The sequence below is a fragment of the Labrus mixtus genome, chromosome 10, assembly GCF_963584025.1.
Source record: "Labrus mixtus chromosome 10, fLabMix1.1, whole genome shotgun sequence".
NCBI classification, from domain to species: Eukaryota; Metazoa; Chordata; class Actinopteri; order Labriformes; family Labridae; genus Labrus; species Labrus mixtus.
In genome coordinates, this window is record NC_083621.1 from 14,555,424 (window position 1) to 14,583,080 (window position 27,657).

The 27,657-nt window shown below is 39.6% G+C and overlaps 1 protein-coding gene across 7 annotated transcripts in view; it reads right to left on the reverse strand.

The window, feature by feature from the left end:
* diaph2 (diaphanous-related formin 2) overlaps positions 1 to 27,657 on the reverse strand; it is a 368,827-nt gene that overhangs the window by 92,763 nt on the left and 248,407 nt on the right. For all 7 annotated transcript variants that reach the window (XM_061048503.1, XM_061048502.1, XM_061048504.1 and 4 more), the window contains one exon: positions 14,991 to 15,115. In XM_061048503.1, coding sequence (XP_060904486.1) covers positions 14,991 to 15,115 — 125 coding nt within the window. The remainder of the gene's footprint in view (positions 1 to 14,990; positions 15,116 to 27,657) is intronic.

Below are 27,657 nucleotides of genomic sequence, written 5' to 3' on the forward strand. Positions count from 1 at the left end.
GTATTGATAGCCTAGCACTACAATGTACAATGTACATTCAGACATCATACTGCACCTCAGTCATTGCTGTGTTAATTAGCAAAAGGCGATAAATCACAACAACTGTACAGGACTTCTTCCATAGACTGGTTGGATGGGTGGAATTCAATCCACTTTTTTCTACCTGTTAGAAATCTATTAGAGACCAATAAGAAAGCTGAAGGCAGAAGGTCTGAGATATTTCAGGTCAGCCTTGGAGGTTAATTGTTGAGTCTTCTGTCTGGTCAGTGAGGGGATCACTGTGTGAAACCAATCCTAAAGGCAGGGGATGAACGCTGAGTGTGGATGGCGTTCAGGGGATTAGAGCGGTTGATGGGAGAAGCAGAGTGAAAGAGTGAAAGAGAGAGAGAGAGACAGAAGAGGGAAACATGAACCCCTAGACCTCAAATCAACACTCACCAGACTGCCAATGCTAAGTGGGTTTACACGTACACTTAATGGGCTTGCGAGCGGGTATGTGTGGCCAACACGGCCATTGAGGCTAGCTCTACTTACATTCAAAGTACAGGGTGTGGTTTAACCTTAGTGTCAAGTAGAGTGAGGAAAGCAATGTTATTAGTATCAAACATAGCTACTCTACCTCGCACCTACCTCAAGGTATGAAACACACATCGCCAGGCACACACGCCAGACAACCTGCGCCACCCACTCTCTCCCCTCACTGAGGTAATTAAAGAGAATCTTGCTGAACAGAGGAGACAAACTGATTACAGTCCAGTTTAATCACATCCACCGAACCCTCAAGGAACTTCCATTCCACTAGTGCCGCTCCTGTTTCTAAGTGACCATTTTAGAGCCAAAAAAAAAAAAAAAAAAAAAAAAAAGATAGAAATTAAAATGAAAACGTAAAAAAGAATACATGTCTCTGATGTTTGCATTGAGGAATCGCTTCCTTTGTTCAGATGAAGGTCAAATTAAAACATAGCGTGTGAGCTCTGGTAGGGTTGTGATACATTTTAAGCTGTCTGTTCAGATGTACACTGATAAAGTGAAAAGACATAGACCTCCTGTGGGCATCGCTCCAGATCTTTCTGGCTGCCTCCACCCCAGCCCCATTTCACAACTCGTTCTACATCTGTGACACATACACACACAGACACACACACACAGACACACACACACACAATCTCACACATACATGAACACACCGAGGCATTTTTTTTCGCACATACAGAATGTCCCTCATCACCTTGCTCAGAGATGAATGAGTTCTCCACTGTCCTCAATCATTTTAATCACTTCAATGGAAAACGTCTCATTCAGGGCTATCATTCTGCGCTGCCTCACAGCTATATCATGTAAACACAGCCCTGTATTCCCCTAAAACACCGCCCTCACAAACACAGTGACAGTCACTCTAGTACAAACTCCTGTTAGAACACAGCTTTACATAATAACCTCTGTTATTATTCCTCAGAAATGATCACTTAAGTATGATCATAATTATTTAAAAAAATCTAAATTTGTACAAACCTGAAACAGAACAAGATATTCAAGCTAATTCTAAGTTTGACCTTGACTCTGAACAAATTTTATAGAAAAAAATACAATGTTCATTATGTAAAAAAGATTTTCCTTACAAAATCTCAAATAATGTAACAACACAAGAGTTACATCATTGTAACACTACTCAATCAAAGGTCAAAGGTTAAACAATACCAGATTAAAAAATGTATTCTGATGGTACAAACGACTCCATGTAACTCCATGTGTTGTATTTCAAATCCAAAACTAACAACTATTCATGCAGTTAATGTCAATGCTGTTATTAATATTGCTGATCATCATAATGTTTTGCATGTTGGATTATATGCAACCCTTTTATTTTGAAAGCACAATAATCTCAGTGACATTTGAAAAAGTCTTCATGAATATATTAATTTATTAACATTCTTTGAATAAATTAATTGTACAAACTTAAAGGTCACCTTCAGCGATACAGTGAGGAGCCTTTACCTCCATTTATGACTTAATTAAAGATGCAAACCAGCACAGAAACAAAGTCCCACCGACTCACATTCAAAATTGTCAAAATGCTATCATATAGATGCACAGAGTAAAAACAAGTCCCTGAATACTCTACTTTTTTAAACCAGAGATCTGATTTGCACATACAAACCGTAGGAGTAGGGCGAGCGAGCGCATGCAAATTGAATTAGTACATCTCAGATGGAGCATCATGACCTTGCTCATAAGAATGTGACCACTGGATCAAACAAGCCTGAGGCGTCGTAACCCCTGCTGTGCTATCCATCACAACAATGCCCCAAGAGCACATTCAGCCCACAGAGCACATAAAAACTGTAGTCATTCAAATTGCTCAAGATATTCTTTATTTTGCTACATCACCCACGGATACAATGTTAAAACCCTCCTGTCCAATCACAATTATCAGTGCCATGATCCATCAATGTGCTTGGGATCTTGACAATATTTTTACAACAACATTCACATCAGAAGGTGCTTTGATGACGGAAAGCGAACAGTGTTGCCGTGCAACAACACCTCATCCCCATCAAGATACAAAAGCACCAAACGGACATGTCCCTCCAGTTAACGCCTATTCCCACCTACACCTCTGGATATGTGTTTTCACACCTGCGCCTGCGCCTGCCCCGTGACGTGCAACATCAGGACACGGTGGGACAGAAATGTGCTTGAATCTGTATTTCTGTTGGCACCGTTGTTAGTGTGTTAAAAAAAATAATCCCTGCACTGTGAGCCGAATCCAAGGAGGTGTGTTTTTAAAAACAAAAATAGAAGGAAAAACATATTTTCTAAGAAAAATCTCATTATCACTCAAGGAGCACACTCAGAAAGAAACAGAAGCCGCTGGTTCCTTAAGCATTTTTCAGCCACTGTTTATGAACATTTTATTACAAAAATCCTCAATATTTCCTCTTTAATGAGTGTTGTAGCAATATGGGAATCTCCTCGGCAGGGCTATAGGATTATGTTATTGCCATCTGCTATGCATATTCCAGCTTTATTTCTAAACAGTCATGTTTTCTCTCCCTTTAGTTTGGTGAAATAGCTCTAAATGCTATAGTGCCCATCAGCCTCAGCAGCTGTTGCCATGGAGAAGATCCTAGCCAGAAGTGCAAATAAAAGCTGTAACTTATTCAGATCATTTATTTGTTGTTGCTACTGGGAACAAAACACTAAACCACAGTTGCTGAAATCATCTAATATTGAAGAAATTGAATTGATTTAAAATGCATTATCAGATCTTTGTAAAGGACAATCGTTAGCTTCAGCTTGCTGCTAGTGGCCATTAGTGCTCAGCAGAATAAGCTCAGTGGCTGGATGCTCACAATTACCAAGTATTTTCATATACAATATAAAAGATGTTTTTTCTGTATTTTCACTCTAAGTAATGGACAGAACACGGTACAAAGGAATCAATGCACTTCAATCATGTGGGATCTACTTATTAGAGATAGATGAGATGATAACATTATGTCACAATAATAATAAAATAATTCCCTTAATACTTCCAAAATGAGTGGTGAAGTTTAGCCACCAACCTTTGGTGTCAACATCATAATGCTGATTGTCACTTTTTGGTGTGGGAATAAATGACAAAAAATGTTCATTACATTTTTTGAAAAGTAATAACCTTTTCATTTTATTTTGGAGGACTAACAGGTCCATGAAAAGGGCAGCTAAAGTGCGAAGAGGGCAATAACTTTGCAAAAAAGTGTTATTTTTCTCATTGATAATGAGATATATAAAATATTAAGAGGACTCCACTTTGGCTAGAAATGTCTATAAAAAAGCAAATTCCACTTGTGTAAGTAAATGTGTAAGTGCAGGGAAGTGTGCAAAATCTCAAGGAGAGTTCAAATATATTTGTAATAACTCTATGTCCTACCAGCTGCCCGGATACCCTTGAAAGTTGGGGCAAAGAAATAGCTATAAAAGTTTTGGGGTTTTTTTTTAAGAAAGAGAGGAGAGAAACAGAGAGAGAGATATATGTCTCTCTGGTTCCTACCTATGTTCTTAAGTGAGGATGGAAAGCCACAAGGCTTCAAGGCAAAAAGCCCAGGGATCAACCATAAGTCTTCATCACAGAAAGTCAATTCAAGGTCAGGTGCTGGTTCAGGTAGCAGATGTCTCTCACACATCCCTGTTGCTGTTAAATGACAGGGCTTACACCCACCTATAGTATACAGTTTGTACCTGTGTGTGTGTGTGTGTGTGTGTGTGTGTGTGTGTGTGTGTGTGTGTGTAAAAAACAAAAAGAAGGAAGAAAAGTACTTTTTGAAACACTTTTTTTTACTAATTTTATTATTTTTTATTTTCATGTTGCCCCTATAACAGGTAACAGCAACATGTTGGGTGCCTTTCTGTCTGTCATAGCAAGTGTCAGTGTCAGCAACCAGGGGTTTCCCTTCACAGCAAACTGCCTCTTCCCATGTAATCACGCTCATGGAGGAGCCTTAATAAACACAAGCACTTCTGGAGGTCATGCTATCCATCCATGCTGCTAATTGGAGGTTAATTGTCAATAAAAACCCACACAGCCATGACTGTTGTTTTGAGTCACATTATATTAGCCTTGTCTGTGATAGCTATAAAAATAGTCACTAAATACTCCGTTTGCTGCAGCATGCTTGACATATGACTGCTTTAATGTATTGGAAAGAGGTAATGATCAACATATAATGCAAACAATGCATGGGCACATATTTATGTGTGTGTGTGTGTGTGTGTGTGTGTGTGTGTGTGTGTGTGTGTGTGTGTGCGCACATTATAGCAACGGTGTCAAGTCAGACATGGTAGTCTGTAGATACATGATGTAATGATATTAGATGCTCGAGTAATATAAAGCAATAACTGTTTCAAGCCTCGTTTTGCCTGTGATTGCACTAAATCTATTGAGTCATATAGAGAGAGGGAGCCCACTCTTAATTGGTTCAATTGATTGAACAGTCAATTATTGTCCTGGTGTATTTATTGACTTGTAGGCAGAGGAGGTATGTTCGTCGTCCTCGCGTTTGTTGGCATGCTCAATCAATCCAGCACTTTGCTCACGATGAAATACGAGGATATTACAATCCCAGTTAGGGTCATGTAAAGTTCATACATTGCTTCCAGTGTATGAGAGTCACTGTCACTGTTTCATAACAAAGAGACACAGTCAAAAGTCTCTTCCAATTAGGACTTCATAGATGGTTGTCAGTATTGGAGGGGGAAAAAAAACCTAATCCAATGAAATAATCAAGGTTTCCTGAATATAAAATCAGTTATTAACAATTTCACGAGTGCTCGACTGAGGATAGGGAGTGTGGAATTACAAGCCTCTCAGCCCATGTCATCAGCGAAGAATATCCTCTCAAAGCTGAAATTCAACAGTGTGTTTTGACAATTCTGTCTCTGCCGTGACTGGCAGAGAATGCCAGCCAATCCCAATTTGAAATGCGACAAGGAAAAACAAAGCCTGTCAGAATGAGTTGGGGAGATGTCTACTGAGAGCCACATGTGGTGAGAAACAGGAGTCAAGGGGGAGGGAGAGAGAGAGAGAGAGAGAGAGAGAGAGAGAGAGAGAGAGAGAGAGAGAGAGAGAGAGAGAGAGAGAGAGAGAGAGAGACTGTTCCTTCTCTACATGACTCTGTCCCTGAGACACATGTCACACTGCTCCCCCCACAGTGGGTGACTCTGACAGGATACTGTCTGTGCAGCGTTCCCCCTCTGCGTGATTGATGAGCCTCATTTTGCCAATTAATGGAGAATCCCCTGTTGACTACCATCAGATTGCCGTTTGTAACTGTTAGTGTTCCTGACTGTCACAGATTCATTTTAATTAGAGATCTCTTTCTCCTCCGACTTTTCTATTGTGCCTCGAATTTGCAGAGCTGAGTGTTGTGTGACATTACGGGGGAAATGGCCCACAGCGTTATTTGGCCATTAATTTATTCACAAAGTGCACGGCTTACACTGTTGAAGGCCAAATCTTTTTGATGGAGTCGACCCTAATGTCTACCGTGTACCGTATCTTTTAATCAATTAGCAAACGTGAGGCAATTAGTGCACTTTATTTGCATAATGAAGCGCCTAACTGCTCCAAAGAGTGCAAACGCAGTCGATAAGTTCAGCTATTTGCTTGTGGGGCCACGTGTACTGTATGAGCGAGAGATGGCCCGCAGTCATGCAGACAGAGTGATCTCTCGGTCCTGTCAGGGAAGAGAAAAGATAGCCACCATGAGCTCTGTAACAAACAGCAGAACCACCGCTTATTCCCTCGACAGCATCAGCAGAAACAAAAAGCATTACATCGTGGAAGGGATGCGAAGTGTTTGGGCATTAGTTTGATTTACATTTTAGAGAGGCTTTTAACCGGCACACACAGCAACTTCAGCTAATGATAGTCTTTTCATCAAGGAGTGTTCCCTAGCCTTTTGGGCGCTGCCCCATACCACTTATTTGCAATAAGGCACAACAAATGGTGCTACTGAGTAATATACTGGTCTGCATACAAATAAATGTCAGCCATTGTATAAATGTCTACTCTGTACACTATCTACAACCATTAAGTACATCTCACCACACTCGTTTTATAATTAACTTCTGCTATGGCAGTATACTTGTTATTATTTATTGCAGAAATAGTATAAATGGATAGTAAAGGAGGCTATCAAGGACAAAAAACAGCATATTACGGGTAATTCTGTCTGAATGCATTTTCCTCCAAGTCAACCTTTGTCGTTTAAGTCCAGCAATTTTCTATTGTGGCTTCATATGCTGAAAAACAGCATATACCCTTGGTATCTCATATTTACTAGACAAATAACTCCAGTCACGTTTCCCCTCCACTTGCATTTGATAGAATAATTTGCCAACAATAGGCCTGCCATTCAACTGAGTCTCAGGGATTTCATTAAAACATCAAATGAAAGTGAAATCATGAGCCATGACGGTGGAGAGTGGGGATGGCTAAGCAGAGAAGCGTGGCTGGTGTCTACTGCAGGATTAGAACTCAGCAACAAGTGCTCAAGGGGGGCTTTGCATCAAACCCAGGAGCCCATGACAAATGAGGGCGGCTGGGCTTCTGTCTATTACCCTGCACTAAGCTTAGGCCTTTTGGGGAAGTAATGAGGTGCAGATTGGTGCTGCTGCCAACGGGTCCCATAGCCCGACTTTCTGTAGAGCAGAAATAATCAGTGGAGACCTGCATGGGCCAATGGGGGAAAAGCTTTACAGTAGCAAAGCAACACATGGAGACATGATGATGAAAAAGAGATTAACTTAAACCATGTGTTGTTTGGGACAATATAGCTGGGTTCTTATGCAGGGATGTGCCCAAAGGTTGGCCTGGGTTAGAGTGGGTCCCCTTAAGTCTGATTGGCCATCCCAGGTGCACCCAATCTTTCATAAACGACTGTTTTTCTGCAAAGTGAGAGGCTAGACCTAAGTCAAACCACCTGCTACTAGCTTTGTGGGATTTCAATGTAGTGCACTTTCTATATTTAGTACTTATTCTGTTACGTTTGGATATACATCTTCTTTAAGAGACATTTTGAACCACACTATTGTGTATTCAACTAAAAAAAAAGAAACTATACACACTTACGTAACAATTTTTAAAATCCTAGTTTATGTAATTATAGTAAATTAATTTTTGGTGAGAGAAATGGTTAATAAATACATTTTGGACTCACCTGTAAGAACACATACTTGCCAATCCTGTTTAAGGATTGGCACATCCCTATGTAATGCAAATTAGTACTTAACGCTGATAGGTTCAGCCTTACACAAATAAGGTTGGTGTGTAAGGGAGCATTCTAAATTTCAGGGGAGTAGCCCTGAATCCCAATAGGACACATTGTATCCCAAAGGAAACCCTTCTGAACTGGCAGGGCATGGAGACTTTATCAGTGGAATATGACAGTTGTTCAGTCAGGAGCAAAGTGGTAGATCCAGTTTACATCATGGGTGTACCTCCTTTACTCCGACGCCACACCCTCCCCTACCCCTGGGAACTCCAGTCCAGACTGCCTGTCAGCAAGCTTACTCTACTGGTTAATGGAGCTGCCATATCAGACTGAGTGTCACCGCCTAACAAGATACTGATTGGGGAACTTCGGGGGAATTCACTTATATGACCAGAGGGCACAGAGATGGTCGTCTGTCTGGCAGGGGACACACAGGCAGACACACAAGGCAATGGGAACATGACATTTTTTTTGTTGGCAGAAATGGGTACATGTGTATATTGGGAAATTTCCCCTTGATTTTTTGGCTTCATCAGAGTCAAATATGTGGCTGTTTTATGTCTCATGGGGCTCAACTTTTGCTCTTACAGGCAGAAATGTCAACTGCAACATTGTTCGTCTCTATAATATCCTTGCCTTTAAATGTTTGGGAGATAAAATGCCACACATTAAAATTTGATATAAATGTTACCTCAGAGAGTCAGTCTACTTAGTGCTAACTTGATTGGCATTTGCAGCTTCAAATTTCACAAATGAACTTTTGAGCTGTCATTGATTTTTGGAGTGGTTCATTAAAATGCATATAATTGTTTGCCTAGCAATAATTAATGGGCTGAAGACATTCCTACAACAGTAACTTGAAATTTAAAAAGACGTTGAAGACTCTTCACTGAAAAAAATAAAAGGCAGGGTGTTGTACTACACAAACCCTCTTCAAATAGTATTAGACAGGTAATACATAATAGTATGTCAGGATACACAGCTGGTAACACGAATCACACAAAGGGTTCTCAAGCTCTTCATACAAATATTTAGTCCTAATGTTTTGACTGTTTTGAATTATATTTAACTGAGTCACTCCCCAACAATGCCAGTAATGACATTAATTAGGGAAATAAAACTAAAACTCAAAATAAACATGATTCGTTTTTATAGTTGGTAATAAGACAGCATTAAATAAACAACAAAAAAGAGATTCCTTGCTAAGATAGCAACACTATAAAAACAGCCTTTTTTATTCATATTTTGTGGCTTTTGATTGCTATTATTGTGATTAGAATATTATTTTTTGCATTTTTTTTTTAGAGATATACTTACTTAAATGTAATCATTCAAATATAGCAGAATGCAGCATACTAGATGGCTTTGTGTTCTACCGATTGCAATTTCCGGTTGTGTAATCCAGCTGTGGACATTCACATCGAGGTGAGAGATATGTAAATGGAACTCTGCCAGGGAAAGAGAAAAAGGTTTACACACCTCTCCTTATTTACACTGGTTTCCTCGGAATTTCAGATAATTAAAAGGCTCCATGGTTTATCTGTGCTTCAGTTAATTGGCCTCACAGTTTACAGTGAATTTCATTAGTGGAAGAAAACACTGGGGTTGGGGGTGTGTTGGGGGGGTGACTCGAAAAGGAAGGTGGTGATTAAGAGAGAGCTTATGTGTGTATGTGTGACAAGGGGAGGGGTGGATGTTTGTGTATTTCTGCTTTAAAAATTATAAGGAGCTGCCGAGAGTGCCACCAGCATCCTTTAACCCAGTTTTCTTCTATACAAACATGCAGAAATAGACATGATTCTGTAAATAATCGGGCTTACCTCTCATTCACACACATAAAGGTGTACTTAACAGGTATAGTTTCTGCAAACAAGTCTGTGCTCCTCCAGACAAAACAAGCCTTTAACAGGGGATGTTTCTGCGGTTTAGACTCAACAGCCTGCTAAATAGAACAATTGTTTCACTAACACCATTTATTTAACCTTAAGTGCCTGGTGCCAATACAAGCGAATGCTGTGTTACACAAACCTGTACACAAACGTAGCCTGAAGCAAAGAGAGCCTCCAACTGTTGCTGTTCGACAAAGGCCAGCCATAAACGCGTTGTAGTGAACCTCCTCCTTTGATGTGTGAACTAAATCAGGCCGAAGGCTCGGAGAACAACAAAAAGGTGGTACCTGCGAAAATGCATCTGTCGATTTTTAAGCCATAAAGGTGTTATTACAGGTTAGCCCCAGGGCCGCGACAAAGTGTGTCAGCTCTGACCCCGTGTGGGCGACTAAGTTGGTGTGAGAATCTAGTACGCTCAGTAGTGTGGGCTTTAGGACTCCCGGACTTTCCACCGTAAGAGGTCATTAATGACTATAAACATATTGCTACTGTCTGTAAAAAAGGCAAACTTAAAATCTGAATAATTTCAATAAGGCACAATTCTACAAGAGTAAATCCTCTCTTGGCTGAGAGGCTAGTCTTTTCAAGATGTCTTGTGAAAATATTTGTATAATCAATATTTAACTCATTAGTTTGACAACTCTGCCAGATTGTGAACAATGTTGAGAAAGACAGAACTGTTCCCAATTCTGAGTATGATTTAAATCAAACCAAAGACACGGCCATGACCAATGGTTTCAAGCCACTCAGCTCCATTCACTCAGACTTGTGCAAGAATTCATCGAGTAAAAAGGACATTCTTCAGCTGAAACTCATAGCCTGGATAGCAACACAATACACACAAACTTTGTGTCCAGTGTAGTAATCTCCATTCCCCGAATTCTAATACAAATATTGTTTGGCAGATCAAAGAAATGTGGTTGGCCGCCTTAGGGGGGTGCTGATGAAAGAAACCGTTAATAAAGCAAACTCTCATGACTTCAACTCAAACTTTAAGTTGATTGACTACAATGAATTTTTCACTCAGCTCTGCACACTGGTAGAAGTATGCTAAGTATGACCATCAATCATTTTATCACTGCTACGTGATTGGCCCTCAGTGTCCACCTGTGCTACAATTGCACTTCTTTTATAGCTTCCTATTTGAGCCAGTTATCTCAGAGGTGAATTTAACGCTACAAACAATGGGTGTCTGAATGATTAAGAGGCTGCACATTGTTGGAGAACATCAACTTAAAGAAAGATTCAGATTAATGTAAAAAGGTTGTTGTAAAAAAATAAAAAATGTATGGAAAATGTGGTGAACATACTGGGTTTTGCTAAGAAGTGGCACTGAAAGAATAAAGGGGTTGAGTTGAACTTTGAGTTTTTTTCTGTTTTGACAGCACCTATCCAATCAAATAAGCTGCAGTGTTTGCCTGTCACAGATTCTGAAATATGACTATGCTTGTTAGCGATTGAGACCCTTTGTATATATAAAAAAAAAATAATAATTATAGAGCTAAAAAACTCAGGAGCTCAAATAAGCTTTGTCAAGGCTTCTAACGGCTGAAATAATACCCATTCCAAAAGTGCAAAATGTGCATTTCTAAATAAAGAATGAGTCCTTACAACTGCGACCTTTTTCGCTGTTCACAGCTAAATAGGGATGATATATGTTATTACATTTTCCCTTATGAAGTTTTGTAAGTGGTGATTTTTCTGACTACCTGGAACCATTGGTAAATAATCCAAAATAATGCGCACAAGGTGTTTAAAAAAATCAACCAGGATCTATGGAAAATCTAGGGTTTACCCCGGAGCTTTAGGGTGGTTAACCTTTATTATCAATCTTAATCTTTGGGAAATTGTCCTTCTTGCAAAAGACTATTCTGAGAGAGGAAAAAAGACTGGGTTAAATTGATTAGCCCAGTCTTACATCTCTTATTGAAACTGGCCCCTGAGGACAGCTCCCTGTCACTCAAGGGGTGCAGACGGCACAGAGTGATGCGCTCTGGCTCTGGCCCTTGTGGGAAATAAAAGGTTAAGCTACTTATCAGTCGGTTGGGTTAAGGCATTGAGTACAACAGGCAGAGATGTATTGGACTTGTCCAGGCACCCGTCAAGGTTCAGTCTACTCTCTCATCCTCCTCATCGAGCCACATCCCCACCATTAATATTCCAGTATGCAGAGTCCTGCTCTAAGCCCCCACCAGCTCTACTCCATCATATCCAGCAGGAACTGGAAATGAGTAGGAGTGTGTGTGTGAGAGTGTGAGTGTGTTTGATGGCCATAGCCTCTCTGGTGAAATAGGGATCTCTGGGGGCCTGTGCCTCAACTCTACAGCCTTTGTGGGCTCCCATTACTTCTGACAGATAGAGATCACTAAACTGCTGAACAAACACCCCATTCAGTCATTTGCATACATTACAGTAATGGAAAGAGAAAAATGTATCAATAAAGCCAAATGAAGTGCTTCTGCTAAGCTCTACTTTCTGTCTTTCTTCCCATCGTTCCCATGCATTCCTATCTTTGCACACTTTCTGTATTTTTCCTTTCTTTAAGCATTTCTTTCTTCTTGTATTTGTATAAGTGACGCTGATCTCTTGGCGCTACTTTCATCTCATTGAATGATTTCGTTTTAAAAGGTAAACATATCAAATTGTTATAAGTCATTGCAGAATGTCAAAAACTGTGTTTTGTCCCAGAAATTATTCACAATTTTACAAAAAAAAAAAAAAAAAAAAAAGTTAATTTAACGTTGCATGTTTAATTAAAACTAAGCTGCTTTGGGGCACATTTTACATTTAGAATACCTTGCAGTGACCATGGCATCCAAAAAATTATTAATTAAGAGTCACTGAAACAGAGACACACATGCTCATCTACACATGCACTCTAAATGACTCTCTCTTTCTCACTCTGCATCTTTGTAACACACGGCGTGCGCACACACACACACACACACACACGCGCACACACACACACGCGCACACACACACGCGCGCACACACACACACGCACACACACACACAAACACACACACACACACACACACACACACACACACACACACACAAGCACACACTAGCACACTGACTCATTCATCACAGTGCCAAATAGTCAAGACAACAGAGCTTCACTTAACTTTTTCAGGGTTGCTCAGGCATCAAATGCACGACTTTTAGCTGTTGTTGTTCTTCCATCTGTCATGCTTCAAGGAGCCAACATCCTTTTTTTTAATCCAGAGAAAAGTTTAAAGAGGTACTATGTGTGCCTTGACTCTGCTATCTTATGTGTACCAAAGGAAATGTCATACCCCCAAAAAATACAGCACTGTATTTCATGCTGTCATTGTTCCAACACTTAGCTGCACAACACAGATTAGAGTTTTACCGAAGCTACTAAAGATACTACAAACCTCAGCAAATCATGCACAGCCTGTGCTCACTCTAACTACTGCATGAAAACATCCTGGAAAAACTATTATCATACAAGGTGGTTAATATATCGTCCTGGGAGACTTCAGAGAGTGAGTTAAATAGAGACACAGATGTATACAACACAAACACAAATATCCCACTGTTGGAAACCAACATCCACCTTTCAGGCTGTGACCAAAATATGACCACATACTTTTTTTCATATAATGTTAAAAAAAAACCGAGGGGAGAAATACAACTTTGAATTGAAACAAAATACAGAACTCATGACCCCATGGTTAAGTTAAAATTTCCTTGGAATTGTTTCATGATGATTAGATTATTATCGATTTCTCTCACTTATTATACACATGAGATTGAATGCTGAACAACACTGCAGGGTGCTAACAGAGAGAACAAATGTGCATGCACTTTTTTCATCATTTGACTTTTTTTCCTTCGACTCCATGTGGCTGCATCCCAAAAGAAATTAAAACAGTTGAAATTATGATTAAAAAAATATGTATAACCAAAGCAATTCTGCCACTCGTAAAATCAAGGGAAGGGAAACTGTATCATTAAGCATAATGACAACAGCCCTAAATGGGACACGACACAGATGGAGAATGAAATATATATGCTTGTCAGTGCTTTCCAACTACTTCATATGAGGCAGGAACAAAAATAGAGCTTATTAAATCCTGCTGAGCCTCCTTCCTGGGACAAAAAAAAAACTTGATCAGGTGAGATGAGACAAAAAAAAAAGAAGGGGGGAAGAGAGGAGGAAGTGGGGCGTTGGCAGGTCACGGACAGCCAGCTTCCCTGTGCCACACTCTGGGGAGGAACTCCAGACAGTGAGGGAGTGCCATGCAGCACTATATCTACACTTCTCCATTTCCTCTCACTCAAGCCTTTAGTTCCCGAAGGAACCTGGGAATCGATACTGACATCAGGGGGCAGAGTAGCTTTCTTGCCTGCCTGTTCTGCCTCCAAGCCGCTGTCGCCTGGGAGGTTTCTGCTTCAGTTTTTTTAATTACACAAATTTAAGTGCCCTTCTTTTGACTTGGAGCAGATTGTTCAAGTGTTTGAGGGCTATTACTCTCAACCACCCAATGTGGAAAGTGAGACTTTATATATCTCAGACAAAAGGCAGCAAAAAAATCAGGTTAAATGCCAGCTAATGTGCACATGTGGAAACACCAATTCACTCATTAAATTACGCTTGAGTAGTTCTTTCTTTTCTTGATAAAGCTGGAAGCGAACAAAGGAGATGCTGCTGACTCTTTTTTTTTTTTCACATAAAAAGGAACCCTACCCTCAGGCTATTGACAACAGACTTGATTTCTACCACTGATCAAACCTATACAGAGAGGACCTTTCCGCTCAGAAAGGGCATTCAAGAAAGTGCAGAGACATGGCTAATTCAATTTGGGAGCAGGGATGCTCGGTTTTAAGTGAAACACTCTGTTATCGGAACAGGAGAGGTGCCATGAGAGGAGATAGTGCGCGGACGGCTGTGTGGAGAGGCTCGTGGTCGGTCAGGAGATGAAATCAGGAATTGGCGATAAGTTGGTGTGAGGGGCCAGAGCCCCTATTAGAGCCCCCTGGGGGAAAAAAGGCGACCGTGGCAAAGTGCAGTAAAAATAGCCACAGGCATGATTTCACTCCTGGGACCCAGGAGGGGGAGTGAGGAGGGAGATCTGATCAACATCTCACGGCAAGGCAGCCAGATCCATTCCCTGCGTTCCCTTGGGTGCCACCTATCACACCAAGTGACTTAAACTGCTTACCAATGACAAGCAGAGCAGCAAACACTTTTGCCACTGCTGTCAACAAAATGGTACACAAAGCATCCTAATACACCGATAGAATACATATGGTTTCAAGCAACAGATTCACCTTGAAACCAAGAGAAGGTTTCAAAACGGGCACGATAAAAGGATATCGACATCTTTTCCACAAACTTATCTTGTTGGTCGTCCGTTTTGGGGAAGTTCTCGATGTCGTTCTCCAACCTCTGAATATGACGTTCCATGGTGGTCAAGCTGGTTTTTAAGATCTCAGCAGACACTGTAGACAAAAAAAATAAAAGTAAAGAAAAGGATGAGAAACTACAATTATGACTCAGCAGAGGGATAAAAACAGGACAAATCTCTGTAAACTTTGTTGAAGAAGTCAGACCATAAGTTGTGACATACAGACTCCTGCTTAGTCTACTTGTGTGTGGCCCAGAAAGCAAGCATGTGAAAATGTGTGTGTGTGTGTGTGTGTGTGTGTGTGTGTGTGTGTGTGTGTGTGTGTGTGTGTATGTGTGTGTGTGTGTGTGTGTGTGTGTGTGTGTGTGGCTCATTAATCGGTCTGTAATCACTGTTTGCACAGAGTTGCTGTGAAATCCACAGTATTCAGATCAGGCCTTTCAAGTGGTGACTTCAAACAGGAAGAAGAGTCTTAGGGGATCAGACAGGACAGGAGCATAGATGCAGTACCATGTTAAGGTCTCTGTTAAGGCTTTAGTTTTATTGACACAAATACTTACACAACCTCTCGCAAATGTAGGTTATCAAAACAAGTGGTGTGAGAGAAAAATGAACTAAAAATAATATAGATTTAAAAAGTTATGTGCAGAAAGGCATTCACACAAACTTGTCCCTTCATCTCTTTTAAGATATGCCTATTGAATATTTGAATCACAGTCATACATTTTATTTCACTTTCAAAGCTTTGGCAACTCATTCGAATATAAACTGCATGGGAAAAAAAAAATCAGAATACCAAGTTGAAAGCATTTTGTTTTGACGATGAAATGCAATTTATTTTTTAGTATGAGTTGGCCTTGGAAAAAAATTAGACAAAAGATAAAATCAAAAAGAAATCAGCAATTTGCTCAACGTAGGAGGGATCACAGCCTAATGACATCCTCGTTTCACACTCGTGTTCAAAGCTTTTGTTAAACTGTACAGGTATGATAAGTTCGTGTTGTGTGTGTACACAGCGACAGTGAGTCTGTGTCGCCCCTGTAACATCTCTGTTACCATCCCCAGTGCTGTCCCAGAGGTGGGGTGACTTGGTACCAACATTTACATTACATTGTTGAAAATATGGTGCCTTGAACTGGTAATACGAAAAAGGCAATTGGGTGGGTTCCAGGATTGCATTATGGAGGATTTTGTTTCACAACTTTTGCTCTCCACACAGACTGTTGCCAACATTTGCGCACCGAAATGCTGGTGGATAAAACTCATACTACAAAAGAATATAAGAACACTACCAATACCAAAATCTGGTCATATGCCTTCAGATTCAGCGTTTTATGCCGAATGAGTGTACCAAAAATTCCTGGATGTCCCTCCATTGCCAATCATGCAACAGACAGACGTATATTTCATGCACAGCAACTGCTCCACCTTATGCTGCAGCTAGTCAATGTGATTTGCTCCAAACATTGATTGATTACCAAAATAAACACGTATAAGGACAGCCCTCCTCAACAACTTACAACATTTAACCTACACCGCCCTCACATCTACAAGGTTAGCCCATCCACTAGACTGTAATTGAAGCGCCAAGAGAAAGAGGAGCGGGGTAATGGACAAGCTGTCAAGAGATGTGGCCTCGGTGACATGAGGGTCAACCTTGTCTTGCTTTACATCAATTCCATAGCTTGGATTTGTTCTTTTTTTTCCTCATTTTCTGACAATAAAATTGGATGGCAAGATTGTGGATCACATCCGCTCCTGGCACCGATACAACCCTTAGCGACAAATACAAAAGTACACAAAAAACAGACACACTACGGAGATGCACACACTCGATCAGTCCAGAAGCTACAGAATAAGAGCGAGAGAGGTGAGGTCACTGTCATTACTAGACTTTGCAGCAAGCTGAGTGGCTGGATGGATCCAGTCACCGGGAGTTTCACAATCCCTCCTACTCAATTCGCACAGAGCTGACTCCTGGGGATGACAGTGAGAAAACCACACTATCACATAGCCTGTGTCTCCACCGATGGGGGCCTCAGAGAAACACACGCTCTCGTCACAATGATCTCATCGTCGCTAATGGTGAAGAAGGAAAATGAACAGTGTGGTAGGATGGACAGATGGATGCAAGAGAGCAAACAATTACGTTCGCATGATTGTATCGAGCCATGGGAACGTTTTTTTTCCGTCATTCATTGTGGCTTGAGTAATAATTTGTATGCAATGCTGATCATAATAACTATGGCAGCCAAGGAACAGTAGCTTGAGCTAACCAGGGGAGCCATTAACAGGATCAGAGGGAAGCCATGAGACTACAATACAGACTATTGTTTTCATGGGAGTCACTTATTGTCGAGACAAACTGGCACACATGAAAGTGTAGCAAAGGTGTATCTAATGTACTGCTTTGGGCTTATTGATGTCCTCTGATTATGTTGTGTTTATGGCCTTATAGATATGCCTTATGCCTTTGTGCTTTTTAGAAATACATACATGAATAGCACTAGCCTTCTTTGCTCCAGTAATCTAGTGTCAATAGATGGACATGGATTCCTTAGGGATGTCATTAGTAAAATGAGCACAGAAGCAATGCTGCTTTTCCAGGGTACAAACATGGCCACAGTGGTAGCTTCTGAATATACATCACAAGTGGGTAACAGGAGAAACAGAGGTGTATATTTAGTCTTTCCAAACAGAGATGATTTCTAAAACATGTAAAAATGATTCTAATGACTGCAAGGCATGCCAGTGTCATTCCCACAAAAGGAATACACCTCCGTGGATCTGCAGATTTCAAAGCAAGGAAAACCACAAGTGATCTGCTGCATGGCTTACTTCTGGACAAGCTGAAGAAAAACAAACTGCAGAATGTTGAGTGATACATTGGAGGACGTGAAAGGGTACAACAAAGACAAAAGCAATTTAAAACACAAGACGTTAACTTGTGTGTGTTTAAAGGAGAGCATAAAAACAGCCTCTGTGGTCAACATCCTAGTTATTTATATAAGCTCTGTAATAGCTTGGGCTTACAATGCATCACTCATTCCAATGAACAAAAGACAGACAAAAAGCCTTTCCTTAAGCTTTGTTGTTTCCTTCATATAAACTGCAAGGGGGAAAAAAATATCTGGCGTAGCTCGCAACACCAAATCAAGCGCTATAATGCGAAGACGTCAACTTTATATTCAGTCAATTGTAGAAGGGGGCAATTTTCATCTTGATTTATAGACAAATAATACCAATCTTTCATCGAGTGCTCTTGCAATGCCGCCAAAGGTTACAAAGAAAATTGAGATTTATTTTGAACGTAGCTGCCAACGTCGAATAAAAGATCCAGTTTTAAATAATCTAAACACTTGTGAAAAACAAAGACGAATGCAACATAAAACCGGAGGAGAAGGTCGTCCTCAAACGTATTCATCACAACAGCCAAGTAAAGTGTATGTTTGTGGGTGTGGATAAAGAGAGATGAGGAGGAGGACGAGGTGGAGGATGGGAGGAAGACAAAGGGACTCACAAAGAATGGATGCATAAACGGAAATGGTAAAAATATGCTTCATAAAAATGCATGAATAAGTAAGCGTCATGAATCAGCGTTGTTGAATATCTTGTCTGTGGGTAAGCTGAATTATATGGACATAGATTCGTGACTGAGAATGGACACCATAGTGACTGTAGTTGTGCCAACGAGTAAAATAAACTATTTTTTACTGTACATAATGTAAAGCCAAGGTACTATCAAAAAGCTTAAGGGAGGAACCGAAAAGCAAGGACAATCCATACAGTGCTCCAGTGGTTCTTTAACTGGTGGGTCGGGAACCCAAGTGGGTCGCAAAGCCAATTTCAGTGGGTCATGAATGTGTGTCTGGAAAAAAAAAAGTGTCAAAAAGTCTATGAAGCTTTTAAAAAAAAATGTGTTTCCCTCCTTTTTCTTTGTTCTGTCACATGTTTTGTACCATCTGAGATCCAAACTGCACAATTTTTGCATTGAGTAAATCTGATTGGTTAAAAAACATCCAAAATTTGGGTCGTGATCTTTCATCAGATCAGATCAGGTGTGAACTTCTACACGAGTCCATACAAAATCAATCAGTGCTTCTGGCGATATTTCACTTCTTGGAACCGACCACCTGACCCTCTACAACCAATCATGTTGCATCCTGAGAGACAGGTGACAAATCTAGGTTGTCTCTTTCTGTACAATAATCCATGACTAGTATCGGCACCTCTATCACACATAAGATGTCTTTAAAGGTCCAGAGGTTATAGGTGTTAAACCCTTCAGGGGCCAAGTTGATGGAATCTTAGCCTTGCATTTTATCTTTTTCTCAGCCCTCCTCTCACAGCCTCTTTGCATATACAACACAGTGTGTACAAAGAGGACGACCTTGAGGGGACTTTACACATGACCAGACACACATAATGTCCAAAGCCCAAGGGAGAATTCATCACGTCAGTTAACCTGGCTATTGATCAGCAAGATGATACCAAGAAAATGATTAATGCATGTCTAGTTGTAGACATATTCATTATAAACCTCATTCCTTTAAAAAAAATCCAACACAATTCTATTTTGTCGGCTAATAACTAGTGTTCATTGTCTTCTTTCATTTAGCTGTTGCTGGCACCTGAAAGTGAATGGGAGTTAAAGTGGGAGGTAGACGAGAGTACAGCAGAGGAAAGTGACAAAAGGATAAACACAACTCTATGTGTTCCCCTTTCAGCAGGAATCAAAGCAGCTCTAGTCGCGGGAGTGAAAGTGATATTGTTCCTGTGGCAAAACAGTCACGTTGTTTTCTCTGATTACCTTGCAGCATGTGATGATACGAACAGCAGGCAAGGAGAAATAGGAAATTTAATGGACAGCACAAACAGACGATATAGAGGGAAAATTCCTATAATCAGCCAACAAGAAAACTTCAATCAGCTTGTTTTGACATTTAGTGCTCCTCCTTTGATAGTAGCAACAATTATTCAAGTTCTGAATCCACTTGTAATTAAATAAAAAGCACGAGTTAAGTTCCCCTTAAATATAATTATACATATATACAACAATTAGATTGTTGCAACATAACAGACCATAAACATTGTGTCTGTAATTTCACTCAGAGGACACAAATCCACGCTGTATTTTCACAATTTTGCTTTCCCATCAATGTTGCACTAATTGCGTGCACATAAAAGGGTAAATCCGTTTTACTTTTGCTCTATTTCCTCTTTTAATTTGCATTTCCTTTAAACCCTCCATGCAACAGAACTGTTATCATAATGAAGGATTTGTTCAGTGATTAGAACTGATGCCCCCCCCCCCACACACAAAGAGAAAGAACCATAAGGTTAAAATATTTAATGGTTAATCTCTAAATACCTACTGCAGCACAGATCACTAGCTGAACTGTTTCCAATACAGCGCAGTGCAATTAATATTCAGGATGGATTTATTTTCTAATAGGATACATTATTCATTTTAAAAATTAAATACATATGACTTAATGCTGCAGCAAAAAAAAAATGTGACAACTTATGGAGTCTCTTAATGTTATTATTTGATACCACAACAGAATACATTCATTACTTACAGCACATTAGCAGTGCTATTATATTAATTACTTTAACATGAATTATTTCTGATACATGGGCATTGCATTAGTGCATATCTATTATGTAGTTAAAAGGTACAATGCAGAAAGTACAGAATCTCCTTCAGAGTCAACATTGTTTTAAACATCAACTTTGAAAAAAATAAATCTATTCTTTTGGTCGTTAAATATTGTAAAACCTTAAAGATCTTTTTGGAAAAGAGTGGAGCACATGGGTCCAGGAAGAATGAAACATGACATGGTAGCTACATTATTCTGAAATAACTATATTTGACTGAAAGTATGCATGGTCTGTAGCCAAAGAGCAAAAGTGAAGCCAGGCTCGCTGAAAGCCCACACTTAACTGTACCTCACACTCTGGAAGCAGGCCTTGTTTACAATGGGGGTCATGTCTGTGAGACTTTATTGCTTTCGGCAGCCATCAGAGCTACAGGCCAGTGCCAGATCTCTGGAGGAATTACAAATGGAGTCAATTACAATATATTTTGATGCATGGCAAAGTTTAGACATTGACCTGGGGTGATGACAATTCCCTGGGAAGTGCTGAGGAAATCAGTCAGTGTGTTGTGCTGCCGCTATGTGCGAGTCTCTGCCCTCTGCAATAAAACGAATAAGGAACTCACAGGGGTGTAATGGTTTACCTCTTCTCTGCTGACAACCAACCATCTAAATGATTGCCATGCACTCACTTGAAGATGGTCATTTCTCTTTGCCAAGACATATTTTTTTGTGATATGTATAAGTTGAGTGTCACACACACACACACACACACACACACACAACAGAGAGCTGTCAGTCAGGAGTATACAAGTGAAAGGTTGCAGAAACTATTACAAAAACAACAGAAAAAAGTGTAGGTGTGTGTTTCATTAAAGATACCAAAAGGAGATAAGTGACCAAGTATAAGTAGTCTGTTTATAAGTGTGTGGACTTTGTCTTGTTGAATTCTAGAAATGAGTGAGTTTTGGAGAAAAGTACACGGATAAACTAGGATGTTTTTTGTTTTTTTTGAGTAATCTCAGTTTTGTCCTCATCAAGGTAAATGAACAGATGCACAGTGTCTGATATCTTTGTGAAAGCCAAACTTGCTGGTACCACAACTAATTAATTACTGTTTGCTAATGACTGCTCTGTGCCTACATGGCTGAAAATACAGCATGAATTCAAATACTTATTATCCTACTCTGTAGTTAGTGCAATATGTCTGTAGTCCTGCAGACATTCATTTTGACTGAATAAAGAGGGACAAATAGATGTAATGTCAACATTTTGGATTGAAGGCAGGTGAAGGACGTGACTCTTGTTAGTGTATTAAACAATGGGGGGCGCTCAGTGATGGGGGAGTGGTAGTCATGATATCACAAAGAGGTTGACCCATGCCTCTAACCTCAGTCACAACTTCAAAGTTGTATCTTATCACATAGCAGACGCAGTTTCACCTGACACCTTGAAGGTGACACACTTCACTTGACATTTCTGCATCCAGGAGTCCTAAAACCTTTTTGACTTATTGACTGTTCTGAGATCTGCAACATGCAACATGCATGGCGAAAGAGGTAAAAACAAATGTCCAGATTTGATGTCAAATAGTTTTTGTTCACATCTGAAGCAACAGTCGTACAATTGAAAATCACCTTTGAGATGGAGTTAAAACAATATCCAGGCTTTTGAATATTTAAAACAAGTATAACAACTTCAATTACAATGCAGTAGCCACAAGCGGCCATTACCAGGGTGTAAGCAAGCCCATAGGGCTCATTCACAAATGCAAATACACCCATGGCTCACCGAGCACGCATGCAATTCTGCCTCACACAGACATTGTGCACAAGTCTAATTAAAACTAACAAAAAAACAAGTACTTTGAAATCCAACTTCAAATCAACAGTGAGAGTAAATGCTTGGATTCAATCTTAAAAGTGACACAAGCAACATGATCTAGCAGCAAAAGATTGTATGATTGTATGAAGTGTTAAATATGTGTTGATATATATATATATTTATATATATATATACATATATATAATTTAAAGAATGAAGGTTTGAAATGAAAGCTATCAGTATAAGGAACATTTCATTTTACTTGGCAATAAAGCAAGAAAAAGGTTTTGCTTACAAAAAAACATTTAGTGGATTCTCATCACCAAGCAGCTTAGTTATACAAAGCACAGGAGAAATAACAGATATATTTAATTTACAAAATGATGATTGACTGGTGCAAATAATAATGACTTTTGGTTTGAACATTAAACATGAATTGGGATATCCTGAATGTGATGTCATCTATTTTGATTTGTCCATTGTTCACTTTGAGAGCAGATAAACCTTGGTACCATAACATTTAGTTTTTTACTAATACAACATTAACTGATTTATTATGTCAATTGAGATTGCCAGCAGAAGAGGCTGTAACCTCGGCGTCTTACATAATAATGATTGAGCCTGGTCAGTCGCTTAGACCAACAGGAGAGCACATAATTATCAATGTATTCATGTAGCAGACACACACAATCAAAAGCATTTATTTTCAGTGTTGTTTCAACCACCTGATGACTGTGAGTCTCAAATATGGCCATCTAGCCTGGAAGATGCTCTCTTCTGTTAACCATCTGTTGGCTAATGTCTCATGTCTGTTGATTGGCAGGTAGAGTGCTTTATTTTCTTTCTTTCAGATAAAAGGGGAAAAAAATAAGAATTAGCTAAAATAAATCTAATTGGGGGAACTGCAGAGCTACATGAAAATGATCTGTGGGTTCTGACTTTCTTTTTGATACCTTTTGTTCTTTTGTTTCCATGAAAACTCTCCCTGGAATAAGCGTTTGCAGCAAACAAGAAGCTATTGTTCAAGCATATATTTTTTTAGGGTCCCTTCAAAAACCACAAGCATGTCTTTTTTTCTGATCATTATCTCTATCTTTGTCGTGGATTTTTTGTAACTTCACTTAATAAAAGATAGACAACTTAAGTCTGCACACGTATGCAGTACCAAGATGGGTAATCATGCTATTCAGAACGTTAAGGTTATAAAAAGAACTTCAAATTCTGAAGAACTGAGAAGGACATTAACACCAAAAGCAGCGAGTAGACGTCTCATGATAATAACACAGTAGTCTTGGTGACGCTGATTCCTTTCAGTTTCATTTCTCTTCAAAATAAGAGCTCTGACTTGAGTAGAGGACACTTAGCATAATATGACACTTTTTTTTTTTTTTAATACTGAGCTCAACAGTGGGCCATTCTTTGTGAAATAATTTATCCAAACTCAAATGATTTGACCTGCATTCTTGCATTATCTCAGTAGGACTCTAATGGCGGGTTTTCATGTACAATAATATGAGGGTCAACTGGTTGGAACTTAGCGAGGTTCAGTCGAAGCCATAACAGTAAGATTTCATTCTTTTTTAAATCTGTAGCACAAATACTTCTAAAAACCCTGCTGTGTGTTTCTGTTTTCTTCATCCTGTATTTTAGCAACTATGTTCACTTCTCTTCCCCCCCCCCCCCCCCCCCCCCCTTCAACTCTCTTTTCCTTCTCCTCTTGTTTGGGTGTCTGTTGGTCCCCATTTGTAGCTCAAGAGCTCCCTCTGTGAGAGAAGCTGCTGCCAGACAGAGGGAGCTCTGGCATAAACAGTTCAGCTAATTCATTTAAACATTTTGTCTTGTTGAAAAGTTGGAGTTTACCACTTTTTGGTACGGCTCCTTAATAAGGCTGCCTAACCAGAAAATCCCAGATTGATAAATCGGCAATGAGAAAGTCGATAGGGCAATGCTTTTTCTTGTGATGACGACAATATATATGACAATGCTTTGATAAATCTTGGTGACAAAATTTGAATAAAAATAATTAAATCACAGAAAATAGCTCTTGTAACTTCAGTCATAGACATCTCATATGATACAAATTATATTAATTTGATTTGTTCACAATATTGGATGAGTTCAAGTATTATTTTTAGCAGAATTGTCAGTTGGTAATGTGGGGGGAAAAAAGGTCAGAACTTGAATCTTCAAGGACAAAGATAAGAAGTAGTTCAACCTTAAGTTTAAAGAGGTTGATGTTTTTCATCTCCCAATTAGATCTTAATGAAAACGTAGTCTTTCCTCTGATTATTTAATCAGCTGAAATGTGTGTCTCTTCATACCACTATCACTCTGATCTCTGAGCATATTTCACAAATGAGATGTTCAATGCATAACCGTCTGCACATGTGCTGCTGCATGACTCAATGAGAGGAGTGTGAGGGTGGGTGATGACTCAAGGACTGTTTGTATCCCTTTCATCCTTTTGTTGATGAAGCAGACTGCAGATATTTATGACTCAAAGAGAGCCCACATATGCATGATAATTTATGCTTTTGTCCAGAAAAAGAAAATGTAATAGCCTCGTATTCAGTGTTTGTCATAGATATAAGTATATTGGAGTTTTTGTGGTTGTTGTTGGGTTATCCACATAGATATGAATTTGTTTTACGTAACATAAGTCATGCATCATCTAATGTTGATTTTCAACCACCATTGCTGAACACCACTCTTTGTAATCTTGGAAAAATTTGACATTCTTCTAGCATTGATATAAAATAATATATACAACTTTTTAGTTTTTGGGTTGACACAAATCAAGATACGATGTGCAAAAAAAGGTCACATTTTGGATAAAAGTTTGACCGAAAATCGTGTTCTTTGCCTTCCTATTTACAGATCAGACAAAAACTGATTTAAATAAGGGAGCTTCAGTGGTTCAGGTAAGACAGAGTCAAGATGCACGTTTCCAACTATCCCCTTTAACTTATTGGGTCCTGGCTCCTGTCTTTTATATTGAAAAGACTGATATGTGAGTGGTATTGATCTCTTTTTCTCGGTGAAAAGTGAATAAGCCTGTTTCCAAAAATGCCGAACTGTTCCTTTTAATAAACAAATTCAATCTCAGACAATGGGCTTCAATACTCAATGCCTAATCTCAGCACTGCGGATAAAAGATGAGCTTAAAGAGATGGCGTTAACTTTTAAAGCTGTTGCTTAAATCTCTGGAAATTTGGACCTACTGCTCATTCTGCTGGTAGTACATCTCATGTCAACAGCCCAGGAGGACCACACTAGTCGAGTGTTTCAACAATGAAGAATATTGACCCTTAATCACGCTTCATTTGATTTCCTCCATCCGTCTATGGAGCCAGCAATTCTCTACAGTTTTTAAAGTATTTTTCTGTGAGCTCTGCCAATCATGCCAATTGCTGCCATCCCCATCTCTGATTATTGACCAGATCTAGATGGAAATTATGCAATCACTGGAGGAAAAAATGACAGCCAGACTCTTCTTGATTGGCTTTAAGCTGAGAAGTTGTACTGAAGAGGCATCTGTCAGATGGTAGGTCACATCCCCTCAGCATATTGGTTTTATCTACCAGCGCAGATGATTGGTTATAGTGGTGCCCCAACAACAGAAGCTGAGCATGGGCTGGGAAGATAACTGCATGCATTACGGTGAATAGGCTCACTGAGGGGAGGAATCATTTGCCATTATTTATTTTGCTGAAGTTATAGTTCTCAATATAAGAGAAGGAATGATTTGTTATAACTGTTATAACTATTCTGTAATTGACTCCTTTAAATCATCTTACTTCACTGCTAAAAAACAGTTTTTATTGTATTTTACCAGCATTAAAAATGCCTTCAAGTACTAAAAAAAAGAACATTACATTTAAGAGATAAATTTACAGTACATGTTTCAACTACTTCCTAAAATAGATCCATTGATATATTAAAAAACAAACCTGAAAGCAGGCATACAAGTTCCACTAAGATGTTCCATTTTTGCTCGTAGCTGTGCCGTGACCTAGATGTAACTGCCTAAATTAGGATTCCCTGTGTCCCTATATCACACTTATATAGTAGATGCCGAGAGATTCATATCCCTTACTCGGCGACAAAGGTCAGATCAATTCTCCCACTAACCGCATCTGTCTTCATTTAGCAGCTGCCACATAAAGACTTTATAGTACATCACATCTCTTTGGAAACATATGTTTAAATAAGTGTACAATCATGAAGTATTTAAGCTGGGATGTGTTCAGTATTAATTCTGCTGGAGTGCCAGCGCGCCTTTTGTTTTGCATCCACACGAGACAGGGAGACTCGGTACGCACGATTGCCGAGCCATAAACACAGCCCCTTTCCACCTCAGGCAATCCTTAAACTCATCAGCAGCGTAATGAGACTTTCAAGCTGGGAGATGAATTAACTGGCTGACTTTCTTGTTTTTATCCCCCCCCCCCCCCACCCCACCCCATAGAGAGGAACTGGATATAGCATCAGGAGCTATGAGGGACTGTGATGTATGTGGCATGAACACAGACACATAGAAACTGACATGGGTGGAAAAAACAGGGAGATTTATTTGTTTTTACTAAAAAAAAGATGTGACAATCAGGCTTTATGCATTAATCAGAGGATGACAAAGAATGACTGAAAAGCACTTTCACAGAGAGCTGTGATATGAAAGTGCAAAGCACACATACAAACTCATACAAGTGGTACAAAAAAACTTCTTTGTCCTTAGAGCAAAGTTCATTTTGGGGCTCAGGTTGCACCAAAAAAACAACAACACTTGTCCCTCACTGCAAGGAAATGACTCAATAACAAAACAATATTGAAAGTCATTACTAAAACTATTTGTGTGAGGGGTTTCTAGACTGCCTTGGTGCTCCACTACATGCACTTGAAGGATTTTGAATGGGAAGTCGGTGAGGATTCTTGTTTTTGTTGCTGCAGTTGTAATTTCTACCGGTTGGTTAGGGTATCCTGCAGACAGTCACTGCAGCTAAGCAGGGTTTGGCTTTGTAAGTCTTTGGATAGGAAAAAGGTTGTTAAGGGCTTTTTCTGTTGAGGTAGAATAGTACAGCCCATTAACAACATCACACAGACCAGTGAAAGGTAGCAGCTGGTGACTCCATGTGAACTGGAAAGGAAGTATGGCAATCTACACCTCCCCCCGGCCAATAGAAAGGGGTTGGTAATGAGCACCGATGAGGTACAA